At 41.8% G+C, this 15,644-nt stretch overlaps 1 protein-coding gene across 1 annotated transcript in view; it reads right to left on the minus strand.

Moving 5' to 3' along the window:
* spg11 (SPG11 vesicle trafficking associated, spatacsin) overlaps positions 1–15,644 on the minus strand; it is a 205,971-nt gene that overhangs the window by 43,540 nt on the left and 146,787 nt on the right. Inside the window, exons 26-28 of the mRNA XM_072278002.1 lie at positions 15,257–15,457; positions 13,786–13,893; positions 4,993–5,167 (exon numbers count right to left, since the gene is read on the minus strand). Of these exons, the coding sequence (XP_072134103.1) occupies positions 4,993–5,167; positions 13,786–13,893; positions 15,257–15,457 (484 nt within the window). The remainder of the gene's footprint in view (positions 1–4,992; positions 5,168–13,785; positions 13,894–15,256; positions 15,458–15,644) is intronic.

Below are 15,644 nucleotides of genomic sequence, written 5' to 3' on the forward strand. Positions count from 1 at the left end.
AGAGGTATATAAAATTATGATGGGTATAGATAGAGTGAATGCAAGCAGGCTTTTTCCACTGAGGCAAGGGGAGAAAAAAACCAGAGGACATGGGTTTAGGGTGAGGGGGGGAAAAGTTTAAAGGGAACATTAGGGGGGGCTTCTTCACACAGAGAGTGGTGGGAGTATGGAATGAGCTGCCAGACGAGGTGGTAAATGCGGGTTCTTTTTTAACATTTAAGAATAAATTGGACAGATACATGGATGGGAGGTGTACGGAGGGATATGGTCCGGGTGCAGGTCAGTGGGACTAGGCAGAAAATGGTTCGGCACAGCCAAGAAGGGCCAAAAGGCCTGTTTCTGTGCTGTAGTTTCTATGGTTCTACGGTTCTATGTCATAGACTCATAGAAAAGTACAGCACAGAAACAGGCCATTTGGCCTATCTAGTCTGTGCCGAACCATTTAAACTGCCAAGCCCCATTAACCTGCACTGGGACCATAGTCCTCCATCCCACTGCCATCCATGTATCTATCCAAAGTTCTCTGAAACACTGAACTCAAACTCACATGCACCACTTGTGCTGGCAGCTCGTTCCACGCTTTCACGGCCCTCTGAGTGAAGAAGTTTCCTCTCATGTTCCCCTTAAACTCTTCACCTTTCACCCTTAACCCATGACCTCTGGTTGAAGTACCAACCAACCTCACTGGAAAAGGCCTGCTTGCACTTACCTTACCTATACCTCTCAATTTTGTATACCTCTATCAATCTTCCCTCAATCTAATATGTTTCAAGGAATACAGTCCTAACCTATTCAATCTTTCCTTATAACTCAAGGCCACCAGTCTTGACAACTTCCTTGTAAATTTCCTCTATACTCCTAGAAACTTATTACATTTTTCCTGAAGGCAGGTGACCAAAACAGCACACAATACTCCAAATTAGGCCTCACCAACATCTTATACAACTTCAACACAACATCCCATCTTCTGTGCTCAATACCATTGATTTATGAAGACTAATGTGCCAAAAGCTTTCTTTACGACCCTGTTTACCCGTGCCACCTCTTTCAATGAATTATGGACCTGTATTCCCAGATCCCTTCATTCTACCGGAATCCTCAGTGCCCTACTTTTCACCATATAAGACCCACCCTCGTTGGGCCTACCAAAGTACAACACCTTGCACTTTTCTGCATTAAATTCCATCTGCCATTTCTCAGCCCATGTTTCCAGCTGATACAGATCCCTCTGCAAGCCATGACAGCCTTCCTCACTGTCCACTATACCCTCAATCTTGGTGTCATCAGCAAATTTACTGATCCAGTTAACCACATTATCATCCCAATCATTCATGTAGAGTACAAACACTAATGGACCCAGCACTGACCCCTGTGGCACACCACTAGTCACTAGCCTCCAGTCAGAGAGGCAACCATCTACCACCCCCTTCTTGCTTCTCCCACAAAGCCAACACCTAATCCAATTTACTACCTCATCCTGAATGCCGACGGACTGAACCTTCTTGACCAGCCTCCAATGCAGGCCTTGTCAAATGCCTTACTAAAGTCTATGCAGACAACATCCACTGCTTTGCCTTCATCCACTTTCCTGATAATTTCCTCAAAAAACTCTAAGATACTATATGGTCAGGGCACGGCATGCAATGAAAAATAACAATATCCAACAATTATAAAGATTAAAGAATAATATAAAAAATAAAGTTAGAGGTTAAAGTATAGATATGGAGTAAAATGTGCATAAATACATAAATACCAGCATGTATTTACAATGTAAACAGCATTATAAACAGGGGTTTAAAGTGAGGGTAGCTAATTAGAATGGTTGATTAGGTTAACTGTGTCTATCACAGTTGGAAAATCTTGAGTCACAACTCAAGGAAGGAGAATAAATCCAGATGAAGAATCTCAGCCTGAACCATCAATGTTTTTTACCTTTCCATAGATGTTGCCATACCTACTGAGTTCCTCTAGTATTTTGTATGAATTGCTTTGGACTTCTAGCATCAGCAGAATAGAATAAAGTCCGTCCAAACAGTTTGGAATTTCCAACACTCTGAGAATGGATTAAGAACATACACCTATCCTCACTGAGGGATCAAAAGTGGAAAGGGCAACCAGTTTCAAGTTCCTGGCAGTCAACAACTCTGAGGATCCTGAGCCTGGCATATTAATGGAACCATAAAGGAGGCATGATAGCTGCTAAATCTCATGAGGAGTTTGAGGAGAACTGGTATGTCACCAAAGGCATTTGCAAGTTACTGAAGATAACTGTGGAGAGCATTCCAAGTAGTAGCACCATCTGGTGCGGAGGGCCCACTGCACAGGATCAGAAAAAGCTGCAGAAAGCTGTAAACTCTGCCGGCTCCATCACGGACACTAGGCTCCCGGCATCCGGGAGACCTCCAGAAGGGAAGTAGTACAGGAGCTACTGTCAGGGAGGAGGTACAGAAGCCTGAACACACATACACACACACACACACACACAATCATCTCAGGAACAGCTTCTTTCCTTCTGCCCTCAGATTTCTGAATGGACAATAAATCCAAGAACACCACCTCAGTGTTCTTTTCTGTCTCTATTGCGCTACTTATTTAATTTAATTTTAATATATACTTGTTATTGTATAGTTTTATTATTATATTGCAATGTACTGCTGCTATAAAACAACAGATTTCACAGCATTTGTTAGCAATAGTCTCTCAACAAGATGGTGTCAGTGATCAACATAACTAATGGCGACATCTTGCAGACAGTTCACAAAACTACTTCTTCATCTTTTAAATATACTTCACTGACTAATCTGCGTGTGGTTGGAACCTGTAATTTACATTTTGGCAATGTGTTTTTGGACTGACTGAGCAATCTGGCACTTTTGCAGTCTCTGAAGGCATGGTGGAGAGCGAGATTGAGAAAGGAGTGTGCCTAATGGTAGAACGTAAACCCACGACCAGCGCAATACGCAACCAACTCACCGATTAAAGTGTCAAGCAACATTAAAATCAATGAGGATGAGAGTGGAACACGAGAGGGTGTTCACTGCCGTCTCTGTGCTTGTCTGATCTCCCTCTCACTCGCTGCGGCTGGTGGAAGGTGCAGGAGTCTTGAGTCTTGGGCAAGAATTGATTGGTGCAGTTTGTGGATTGGACACGTTTTAGAGGACTGCAGTTCATATTATGTGTGTTTTGGGTTTCTAATTACTCTTTTTTATTGAAATTTTGTGTGATTTTGATTGGGAGCAGACTCCCTCTGCAATCAACAGACGACATGAATTGAGCTGAACTAAACTGAACATTCCTACACTGTTTCAAGGACTCTGCGATTTGATGTTTAATGTTGTGTGAATGTTATTCCCTCTTTTTTTTTTGCTGTTTGCATGAGTTGTACTTTTATTTTGCGTGTTGGGTGTTTGATGTTTTCTTTGTTTCGTGGCTGTCTGCAGGAAGACAAATCTCAGGGTTGTATACTGCATATGAACATTGATAACTAATATACTTTAAATTTTTGATATTAAACCTTATTCTGATTCTAAGAATAAATGGGAGATACTTTTTTATGGAACAGATACACGATATTTTCTCATGTTGTGCAATGTTTTTGACATGAATTGGCTAAATATTTCTCAAATTAAAGATCTCAGATAAAAGTTGGAAACTTTGTCTTCTAAGAATTAAACACAGCTTCCTATATACTGACGTCTAAATTCTTCTCCATCCATGGTCATGACATACCCCCAGCCTTTTGTTGGAATAATTCCGATCAGTGTGTGAGCAGATAGAGTTCACACATGGTTTGTAGCCTGCTCGACCTCGACACAAGAGGAAGCACCTGATTGTCATTTTATTTTTGTAGAGGAACTCCGGGCAGAACAGGGAATTTTTATGGAGAAAATACTCTTCATTTTGACAGGCAGCTTGCATAATGGAGGACATGTGTCAGGAAGTAAAGGGGGAAAAAAAGCATCTGGTGTTATAGGTCATGTTGTTTTGAAATGCCTCAGGCACTTAGCCTTAGCAATAAGTGATTTGCTTTCTGCGATGCGCTGCGCTGTGCAGAATGTAAAATATTCATGCTTAGCAAGTAATTAGGAAATGGTACTTTGGCCTGTTTCACAAAGGAATCACAGAGGAAGAATAAAAAAATTCCCAATGCAGTTGTATGAGGACTCATGAGACCACATCTACCAACTTTGTTCCCTTCACGAGAAGATACACTTGCCTTAAGGGGAATTCAATAAAAGCTCCCAGGCTGAGCAAACTGGCTTATGAAGAGAAAGAATTAGACTTGAGACACAAGTGATTGTGCAGACACTAGAAGTTTTGAGCAACACACAAAAAATGCTGGAGGGACAACAGGTCAGGCAGCATCTACAGAGAGAAACCAGTACACGAGGTTTTGGGCTGGGACCTGTTATGAGAATTCTAGGCCTACAACCCTAAGGAGAGTTGAGAATAACAAGCAATCTATTTGCAGTATTAGATTAACACAAGGAACGGAACAGTAACACAGCAGTTAGTGTAACACTTTACAATGCCAGCGACTGGAAGATTGGAGTTCAATTCCTGCCACTGCCTGTAAGGCAGTTTTACATTCTCCTGTGACCATGTGGGTTTCCTCCAGGTGCTCTGCTTTCCTCCCACATTCCAAGAAGATGTGTGGGTTAGGGTTAGTAAGTTGTGGGCATGTGATGTTGGTGCATGGTGACCCCCACTGCATCGCAAATGACGTATTTCACTGTATGCTTTGATGTAAATATGACAAATAAGACTAATTTAATCTTTAATTTTTTAAAGCGTGTGACTCAGTACATGCTGACAGGAGATCATACAGCAGAGCCTAGAATTGGTGACCATCCTGTTAGAACGTGTGGTCAGCCACTGACAGGGAAAACCTCCAAATGCTTAGAGGGTGCGAAGTCATTGAGTTGATGTGAAGCGCTTCATGGTATCCCACTGTTAGGAAAAGCTCAACATGAATATCAGCTCTGTACTTACAAAGACCTTTGCCACTTGCTACAAAAGAGTAGTCCACATCTGCCAGTAAATGGAAGAGTTTGCCGAGTTCGTACTGCGTTGGACACTGCTTCATCATCAGTTTCAGAAGCAGCCTCGCCTCTGACTCCGCCCACTCCACTGGAATCTGGGTGTCTCCTGAACTTTCAGCCTTCAGCTGGGGGTAAGATCAACAGAGACTGCTGAGAACAGTTGAAGACACACAAAGAATCACAGATCCTGTTATGACTTTTGCTGAACTACAGGGCACGGACTATTCTGCACTAATAAGCAGAACACCCACAAAAAATGCCAGCAGGGCTGGAGTGCTCAATGTACTTTCATGCACACAGACCAAATTCGAGCCCAATGTTACGCTATGAGACGTACATGCAGTACTGTGCAAAAGTCTTAGATACATATATGTGTATAGCTAGGGTGCCTAAGACATTTGCATAGTACTGTAGTAATTTTATGTATTGCACTGTACCGCTGTCGCAAAAAAACATGTGAGTAATGATAAACTTGATTCTGATGTGGGTCTCTATTGTGGATTGAGAGTGGGAGGGGGCGGGAGCGGGCAGCACTAGAAAGGTATTTTGTAATGATCAATAAATCAATTTTTTGGAATCAAATGACCCTGCTGCTGTCTCAGGACTGGGTGTGTCTGCACCCGCGCCAACCCCTGCCCGTGGCATTCCTTCTCTGCCACCTGTCCCACACCCCTCCCGCTGCACTCCGCCCTCACCATTCCCAACATCCTTTGCTCCCACTCCATGTTGACAAATACAGAACTGTGCAAAAGTCTTAGGACCATACATATAGCTAGGGTTCTACATAATCAGAAGCAGCTGGGTTACAAACGAATTTAAAATATAAAGATTAACTTCATCTGTCACATATACATTGAAAAATACTGTGAAATGCGTCGTTTGTGTCAATGACCGATATAGTCAGAGGTTTGTGCTGGGGGTAACCTGCAAGCTTCCCAGATGGTGCCCACAACTTACTAACCCTTACAAATCCATATGCCTTTCACATATGGGAGGCAACTGGAGAACCCAGAAGAAACCCACGCAGTCACGTAGAGAATGTAGAAACTCATATGAAACAGTGGGAATTGAAGTTGGGTCACTGGCACTGAAACCACTACAAAGTTCAAAGTGAAATTTATTATCAAAGTACATGTATGTCACCATATACAACCCTGAGATTCACTTTCTTGCAGGCAATTAGAGGACATCCAAGCAACCCAATAGAATCAATGAAAGAACACACCCAACAGGACGGACTAACAAACAACGTGCAAAAGAAACAAACCATGCAAAACAAAAATAAGGAAAAAGAAAAAATAAATGAATAACTATCAGGAACATGTGATGAAGAGTCCTTGAAAGTAAGTCCATAGGGTTCAGTGTTGAGGCAAGTGAAGTTGAGTGAAATTATCCTCTTTGGTTCAAGAGCCCGATAGCTAAGGGGTAATAACTGTTCCTGAAACTGGTGGTGTGGTTCCCGAGGCTACCTGTATCTTCTTCCTGACGGCAGCAGTAAGAAGAGAGCATGACCTGGATGGTGGAGGTTCTTGATGATGGATACTGCTTTCCTGTAAGAGTGCTTAGTGCAGATGTGCTCAGTGGTGGGGATGGCTTTACCTGTGATGGACTGGGCCGTGTCCACTGCTTTTGGTTGGCTATTCCGTTCATGCTACTGTGGTGCCCATTTTTCACATAATTTCCGAGCAGTTCAAAATGATGGGGATTTCACTGCATCACTGGATCAGCTGCTCACCAACTACTTAGTGCAGTATAAATCATTTGCCACACATAAAACTTGGCAGAGATTTCTCCACTGGCAAATAAATTTTTTATATCCTAAATGAAACAACCCAAATGAAACTACATTAAGTGTCCTTTCCTTGAAAGGATAAATGCCCTTATATGGAAATCTTTCAAAAATCCCTCACACGAAGGTTGGTGGTGTTGTGAACAGCGTAGGTTGTCACAGTTTACAACGGGACATTGATTGGATCCAGAGATGGTCTGAGAAATGGCAAATGGAACTCAATCCAGAAAGTTGTGAAGTGATTCACTTCAGAAGCTCGAACTTGAAGGTAGAGTACTGGGTTAATGGCAGGATTCGTAGCAGTGTGGAGGAACAGAGGGATCTTGGGTCCAGGTCCAATTGATCCTCGAAGTTGCTTGCAAATTGATGTGGTGGCGTAGAAGACGTATGGTGTGTTATCCTTCATTAGACAAGGGATTGAGTTCAAGAGCCACGAGGTAATGCTGCAGCTCTATAAAACGCTGGTTAGACCACACTTGGAGTATTGTGTTCAGTTCTAGTTGCCTCATTATAGGAAGGATGTGGTGGCTTTAGAGAGGGTGCAGAGGAGATTGACCAGGATGTTGTCTGGATTAGAGAGCATGTCTTATGAGGAAAGTTTGAGCGAGCTAGGGCTTTTCTCTTTGGAGTGAAGGAGATGAGAGGTGACTTAATTGAGGTGTATACAGTTGATAGAGCCTATAAAAGTATTCACCCCCCTCCCTTGGAAGTTTTCATGTTTTATTGTTTTACAACATTGAATCACAGTGGATTTAATTTGGCTTTTTTCACACTGATCTACAGGAAAAGGATCTTGCATGTCAAAGTGAAAACAGATCTCTACAATGTGATCTAAATTAATTACAAATATAAAACACAAAATAATTGCATAAGTATTCACCTCTTTAAAGTCAGTATTTGGTAGATGGACCTTTGGCAGCAATTACAGCCTTGAGTCTGTGTGCATTCCTCTCTAGCAGCTTTGCACATCTCTACAGTACAATTTTTCCCCATTCTCTGGCTGCATGTGACAATTATAAACCAACCCACCTACTACCCAATGATAAATGCTGCAGGGAGCACAACAACTGCAGTAAGCATGCCAGAGTTTCTGCTGGATCCAACGCTCAGTCCTCTCAAAGGAGCTGAGCTTAAGACATTTCCTTGCTTAAATTGTTGTTGAACTCCACTCATCAGTTCAACTCCTTGTGATCAGGCCTATAATGAGGAATTGGAAAGCTGGGTTCTCATTCATCTCTTAGGAGGCTCTAAGACATATTGAGAACAATTTATGAAATGCTCATAATGAATAATTACTTCCTTGTCATGAAATTTGATATGAGAGGGAAGGTGGGAGATAGGCAGCGATGCTGTACGGGGAATACACCGAGTGATTCTTCAGTTAATGCTGCCGATTTTGAGATTGTTTGATTTACGATTGCTTGATGTCATTTCCAGCACACAAGTGTAAGGAGAATGAAATACGTGTTACTCTGGAGCTGATGCAGCACAAAAACACACACACACACACACACACACACACACAAAGATAAAGAACAGAAAAATAATACAAAAAAAAACACACACAAGAAATATAAATACTTAAAATTGGTTATATACATTGATTGTATGTCCATAAGGTGACTGATGGGAAATAATAAAGTAGTGGTGGAGTTAGTGAGTGGAGGGGTTGACCAACCTTACTACTTGGGCAGGTTTGACTATCCATCGTAGAAACTTCACGTCTGTCTCAGTGCTGTTTCTGTACCAAACCGTGAGGCAGCTTGGCAGGATTTTCCCCTTATAATATGACATTTATAAGGGGAATTGAGTATAAGAGCAAAGAGGTCCTTCTGCAGCTGTACAGGGCCCTGGTGAGACCACACCTGGAGTACTGTGTACAGTTTTGGTCTCCAAATTTGAGGAAGGACATTCTGGCTATTGAGGGAGTGCAGCGTAGGTTCACGAAGTTAATTCCCGGGATGGCGGGACTGTCATATGTTGAAAGATTGGAGCGACTGGGGTTGTATACACTGGAATTTAGAAGGATGAGAGGGGATCTGATTGAAACATATAAGATTATTAAGGGATTGGACACGTTAGAGGCAGGAAACATAATTCCGATGTTGGGGTAGTCCAGAACCAGAGGCCACAGTTTAAAATAAGGGGTAGACAATTTAGAACAGAATTGAGGAAAAACTTTTTCACACAGAGGGTTGTGGTTCTGTGGAATGCTCTGCCTCAGAAGGCAGTGGAGGCCAATTCTCTGGATTCTTTCAAGAAAGAGTTAGATAGAGCTCTTAAAGATAGCAGAGTGCAGGGATACGGGGAGAAGGCAGGAAGAGGGTACTGATTGTGGATGATCAGCCATGATCACAGTGAATGGTGGTGCTGGCTCAAAGGGCTGAATGGCCTACTCCTGCACCTATTGTCTATTTATTTTTAAACAATATAAAATTCATACAATATAGAACATTACAGCACAGTACAGGTCCTTCAGCCCACAATGTTGTGCCAACTTTTTAAACCTGCTCTAAGATCTAATCCTTCCCTGCTACATAGTCCTCCATTTTTCCCAATATACAGGTGTCAACTTAAGAGTTTCTTAAATGCCTTTAATGTATCTGTCTCGACACCACCTCTGACAGGTTGTTCCATTCTCACCATTCTGTATTAAAAAAAACCTACCTCTGATAACCCCCCTATACTTTCCTCCAATCACTTTAAAATTATGTTCCCTCGTAGAAGCCACTTCCACCCTGGGAAAAAGTCTCTGGCTGTCTGCTTGATCGATGCCTCTTATTTTCTTGTACACCTCTATCAAGTGACCTCTCAACCTCCTTCACTCCAAAGAGAAAAGCCCTAGCTCACTCAACCTTTCCTCATAAAGCATGCTCTCTGATCCAGGCAGTATCCTGATAAATCTCCTGTGTACGCTCTCTAATCCAGGCAGCATCCTGGTGAATCTCCTGTGTACCCCCTCTGATCCAGGCAGCATCCTGGTGAATCTCCTGTGTACGCTCTCTAATCCAGGCAGCATCCTGGTGAATCTCCTGTGTACCCTCTCTAATCCAGGCAGCACCCTGGTGAATCTCCTGTGCACCCTCTCAGGTTTAAGTTTATTGTTATTTCAACCGTATACACGTATACCACCAAACGAAACAATGTTCTTACGAACCAAGGTGCACAACACAGTACATATAACTCATACCCAACACATAACATTATATTACTGCAAATAAATTAACAAATGATATGTGCTTACAACACAAGCTAAAAAGTAAACTGTATATCAATTGTAACCTCTTCCTAGAGATGCTGCCTGGCCTGCTGCGTTCACCAGCAACTTTTATGTGTGTTGCTTGTATAACGCTACTGACACTTCACACGTGATGAGACCTGGGTGGTGGCAGGAAGTTCAGTAGCCATACGGCCTGGGGGAAGAAGCTATTTCCCATCCTAACAGTTCTTGTCCTAATGCCTGATGGTAGGGTGTCAAAGAGATCGTTGGATGGATGGGAGGGATCACTGACAATGTGAAGGGCCCATGTACTCAGCACTCCTGCTAAATATCTCAGGTAGGTGGAAGAGACCCAATGAACCTCTCACCAGTCCTCACAATCCTTTGTAGGGTCACTCGCCTCAGTCTCCTCAGAAAGCGGAGATGCTGCTGTGCTTTCTTGACTAAAGAGGTGGTGTTGAGGTACCCAGATGAGATCATTCCAGAAACTTGGTGTCAAACTCTCTCCACAGAGGAGCCATTTAGGTGCAGTCTCTAAATCTTCCACATCCTTTCTATAATGATGGGGCCAGAACTGAACATTCAATAGTTAAATTAAGGCTACCTACGATTCCGCCTGCATTCCCCCCATACCCCATTTTTCAATTTCTTACTGTGATCCACAAAGATAACTCTTATGGTGACTTCTTTTGCTTCTTCTTATTCCCAGGGAATTGAGCAACCTAGGGATGCCAGTTCACTGAAAGTGGAGTCAAATGTGGTGAGGGTGGTGAAGGAGAAGTTCAGCATGCTGGCTTTCATCAGTCAGGGCAGTGAGTAGAGGAGATGGGGAATGTCCTCACTTTCAAGGACTCTTTGCAACTTCACAATATTATTTTTATTTGCAGTTGAATAGTTCCATTCAATATCAGAGAAACGTATATAATATACAACCTGACATTCTTGTTCTTCGCAGACATCCATGAAAACAGAAGAATACCCAAAGAATGAGTAGCAGTAAAAATGTTAGAACCCTAAAGCCCCCCCACTTCCTTTCCCATGCACAAGCCACAACTTTCCCCTCTTACTTCAGCAAAAAGCATCAGCACCCTTCACCCATCAAGCATGCAATAGCACCCCCCCCAAGAAAGACCACAATCTGCAGCACAACAAAAACTAACCCTTCACCCTTTTGAACAATTGATTGCTTGTCAGTCTGTTTTTCTTTCCAGAAAATTCTATTGTATTTATTTTTATCTGCAAATGCCTGAAGGAAAATCACAAAGTTGTATTTGGTAACATATATGTTCTTGGATAATAAATTTACGTTGAACTTAACTCCCATTGCTGACAGAGCCTTCTAACCTCCAGCGAGTACAGGCCCAGAACCATCAAACATTCTTCATACAGGAATCCTTTCATTCCCGAACACTCTCGTGAACCTCCTCTGGACCCGCTCCAAAGCCAGCACATTCTTTGTTAGGTAAGGAGCCCAAATTTTCTCATGATACTCCAACTGCAGCCTGACCAATGCTTGATAAAGCCCCAGCATTACGTTGTTGCTTTTATATTCTAGTCCTCTCGAAATGAATGTTAACATTGCATTTGCCGTCCTTACCATCAGCTCAACCTGATGAATTTAGTCTAGCATTATGGCCGAAAGGCCTGTTTCTGTGCTTTTCTGTTCCATGTTCTATGATTTTAGACACAGAATCAACATAAAATTAGCTACAAAAGGCAATTATCTTAGAACATCCTGAACAGCATCCCTGTAACATGCTCACATTCCTTCTGACCAACATCCAATAGATAGAATGCAGGAAGAGATTTAACATTAGCTAAAAACAATTAGAGTACCACCGAGTTCATTACACTGTAAGGTATTGGAAAAGTTCTAAATTGCTAAACTGTTTCCATTATTTCAGTAATTACAGTCCCCATGAAAATTCGTTTTTGCCTCCAACTTAATCTGACTGTTAGACATCATTATAGTTGTAAAATGTTGATTATAAGACAGGCTAGAGATACACAAGGTTCTCATTTAATGGGGCTGCATGGGTAAAACTGCCTTAAGCATTAAGTTTTCAGAAATGGAAAGTGACAAACAGCACCCTAGACTATGTTTTAGGACCGATAACCAACTTGAAATGCTGCATTATTGGTCTCTATTGACAATCATTGCTTTAATTTACTGATTGACTTGAATGCAGAATTTTGCAAAGAAAACCTGCACGGCCAATCTTGGGCAATTGTACTTTGGAAGATGAGGTGCAGTAGCATTGGAGTTAAATTAATGAATATGTAATCCAGACTAATAATTCCCCTCAGAGCAGACTTCTAATTCAGTTAACTAAATAAATGGGTGGTGTTAGTTAAAGCTGACAGTGCAGCTGTGGTACTTTTGCCAAAGCCCACCAGGTTCACGAATGCTCTTTAGAAAGCAAAATTTTCTGTCACCCAGCTGTGGTTTATATTGAACTTCAATGACCCAGAGAGCTATGCTGGCTGGAGTTGGGGCTTTTTGCTTTGGTTCTTTGTATGGTCACCCATGCCTAACAGATCAAAGGGTAGTGGTGCACCAGTCCTCCAGGTTTGGGGGTTCATCTCAGGGCAAACAACCCTGATGGTAAAAGAAAATTGTTACGGAAACAGCAACGAAGAATCCTTCTACATCTGAGTGCGACGGTATTCCTGAGTCTCCACCCGGAACTTGCAAGACTGACAAGCCTCAGGCCTCACAGCACCAGCTTCAGGAACAGTTACTACCCCTCAGTTATCAGGTTCTTGAACCAAATGGGATAACTTCACTGAACTTCCCTTGCCCCGTCATTGAAATGCTCCCACAGCCTATAATCTCACTTTCAAGGACTCTTCATCTCATATTCTTGATATTTATTGCTTATTTATATATTAGCACTGCTTTCTTTTCGTATTTGCACAGTTTGTTGTCTTCTGCATCCTGATTGAACGCCCAAGTTGGGCAGTCTATCATTTGATTCTGCAATGGTTTTTATTCGATAGATTTATTCAGTACGCCCACAAGAAATGGTGACACATATGTACCTTGATAATAAATCTACTTTGAACATTGAAATAATAATCATTACTCAAGTATTTTTACGTACACACAGATAGAAATAGGTGGTATTTGCACTGCCAAATCATTTTAAAGCGGTAGTTTGCAAGTTCACTGAAATATACTGAAAACAAAAGTGGATAGCTACACTCACATGCCCACCCATTGAGATGTTCCCACAGTCAAAATCTCACCTTAAGGACTCTTCATCTTATTATTTCATGCTCTTGTTATTAATTGCTATTTATTTGTACTTGCACATTGTTGTCTTCTGATCGATCGTTCATAGATCCTGTTATAATCACTATTCTATAGATTTGTCAAGTACGCCTGCAGAAAAATGAATCTCAGGGTTGACCTTGATAATAAAATTTACTTTGGACTTTAGACACGAATTGCTTTTTATAAGTTCAAGAGATCAGACCCTGAGGATATTTAATGACTGTAGTTTTACTCCCAAATTTCCAGGTGGAACATTATAAGAAACTACACAGCAACTCTTATCCAAAAGATTCTTTTGATAATTCCAGCTGCTTCTGACTTGCTTGTCCCATTCTCCAAAATTCTTCATCCTTCAGCAGTAGTGCAAACATCAGGGTGCATTCTCGAATTTTGTTCTGTACTGTTGCAAGACAGGGCAGAACAATCAACACAGAATGAAGAGAAATGGCAAACTTACAGACTGGAGACATTTTTGGAATTCCTGAATCTTCAACTTTGCTTCCTTGTAATTTTTGTGTTCTGTGCACAGTTCATACATCTCTAACATGTAAAGCCAGGGACAGTCCTTTAAAAAAAGATCAAACAAGGTGAAAAGTCACAGTTTTATCAATGTTAGGGATTTATAGACTGAATGATTGGTTCAGCTACAGCCAAATAATGATATTTTTCTAGAAAACTTAAGTACAAACTTCTGAAGAGGTAATCTCATGGCTAATGGTGCAGTCTGTGAGAACATGGCAAGATGAATGAACGAATGATCCTTTCCTGCCCATTGGCTATATTGTGGGTGGTACAGTAGTCTAGTGGTTAGCACAGTCGATCTGCAGCACCAGCTGTAAGATCGGGGTTCGATCTACCACCCTTGCGGGAAGGGCTACTCTGCGAGTCTGGAGACATGGTGGAGCTTCCAAACCAAGACATCAACACAAGAGATTTTACAGATGCTGGAAATCCAGAGCAACACACACAAAAAGCTGGAGGAACTCAGCAGGTCAGGCAGAGGAATAAGCAGTCAATGTTTTGGGCTGTTGAAGGTTCTGGGCCTGATATGTTGACTGCTTATTCCCCTCCATAGATGCTGCCTGATCTGCTGAATGTCAATTCTTGACAACTTGTGCTTGTGCTTCGTAAGCTCCTAGTTCATCACGTCAAACTACACCTGCTGTTTTGTGAATCAGAATCAGGTCAATAATTTGGATGATGGAAATGATGACTTTGTAGCCTTGTTTGCAGATGATACAAAGATAGATGAAGGGGCACATGGTGTCGAGGAAGTAGGGAGTCTGCAGAAGGACTTAGACAGATTAGGGGAATGGACAGATGGAATACAGTGCCCGGAAGTGTATTGTCATGCACTTTGGGAGGAGAACTAAGATTATTTTCTAAATGGGGAGCAAATTCAGAAACTAGAGGTGCAAAAGTACTTGGGAGTCCTCGTGCAGAATTCCCTTAAGGTTAACTTGCATTTTGCCTTTCACTCTTAACACATGACCTCAAGTTCGAGTCTCAAATAACCTCAATGGGAAAAGACTGCTTGCATTTACTCTCTCTATACCCCTCGATAATTTTGCACGCCTCTCATTATCCTAAGCTCTAGTGCAGGGGTTCCCAACTTTTTTTATGCCATGGATCAATACTATTAAGAGGTCCTTGGACCCCAGGTTGGGAACCCCTGCTCTAGGGAATCCAGCTCTAACCTATTCAACCCTTCCCTCTAACTCACGTCCTCAAGTCCTGTCAACATCCTTGTAAATTTTCTCTGTGCTCTTTCAACCTGATTGATATCTGTCTTGTAGGTAGGTGACCAGAAGTGCACACAAAAAATCCAATTCCAAATTAGGGCTCACCAACATCTTATACAACTTCTTCTGAGTATCTACAGCATTGTACCTTTCTATTTCAAATAAAATGTATACATCAGACAATACCTTCTGGAAGAGTTGAAATCCTCGGACAAGTTGTTTACTCTTCCTTCTTCCCAACAGCACCTTCCACATGAGTGACAGATCATGGAGATTCCACTCGTGACACTCCACAGAATCTTTGATGTGCTTTGTAGCTTCAGAGAAGGTCACGTCATCAGAGGACATCACGACCCAAACGCAAAGACACTGAATAACGTCAGCTTCCTGCGAATGAGGAGTCAGAAATGCAACCAGGCTTATTATTTCTAGCATATGATGAGAAATATGTTGTCTTGTGGCAATATATAAAAAGCTACAAACAAATATGTGTATAAAATAATAAGTCAAGTAGGTAGTGTAAAAAGGAGACAAAAATAGTTAAGTACTGTTCATGGGTTGGTTCATTATCTGT

This window comes from Mobula birostris, chromosome 14, assembly GCF_030028105.1.
Source record: "Mobula birostris isolate sMobBir1 chromosome 14, sMobBir1.hap1, whole genome shotgun sequence".
NCBI lineage: Eukaryota > Metazoa > Chordata > Chondrichthyes > Myliobatiformes > Myliobatidae > Mobula > Mobula birostris.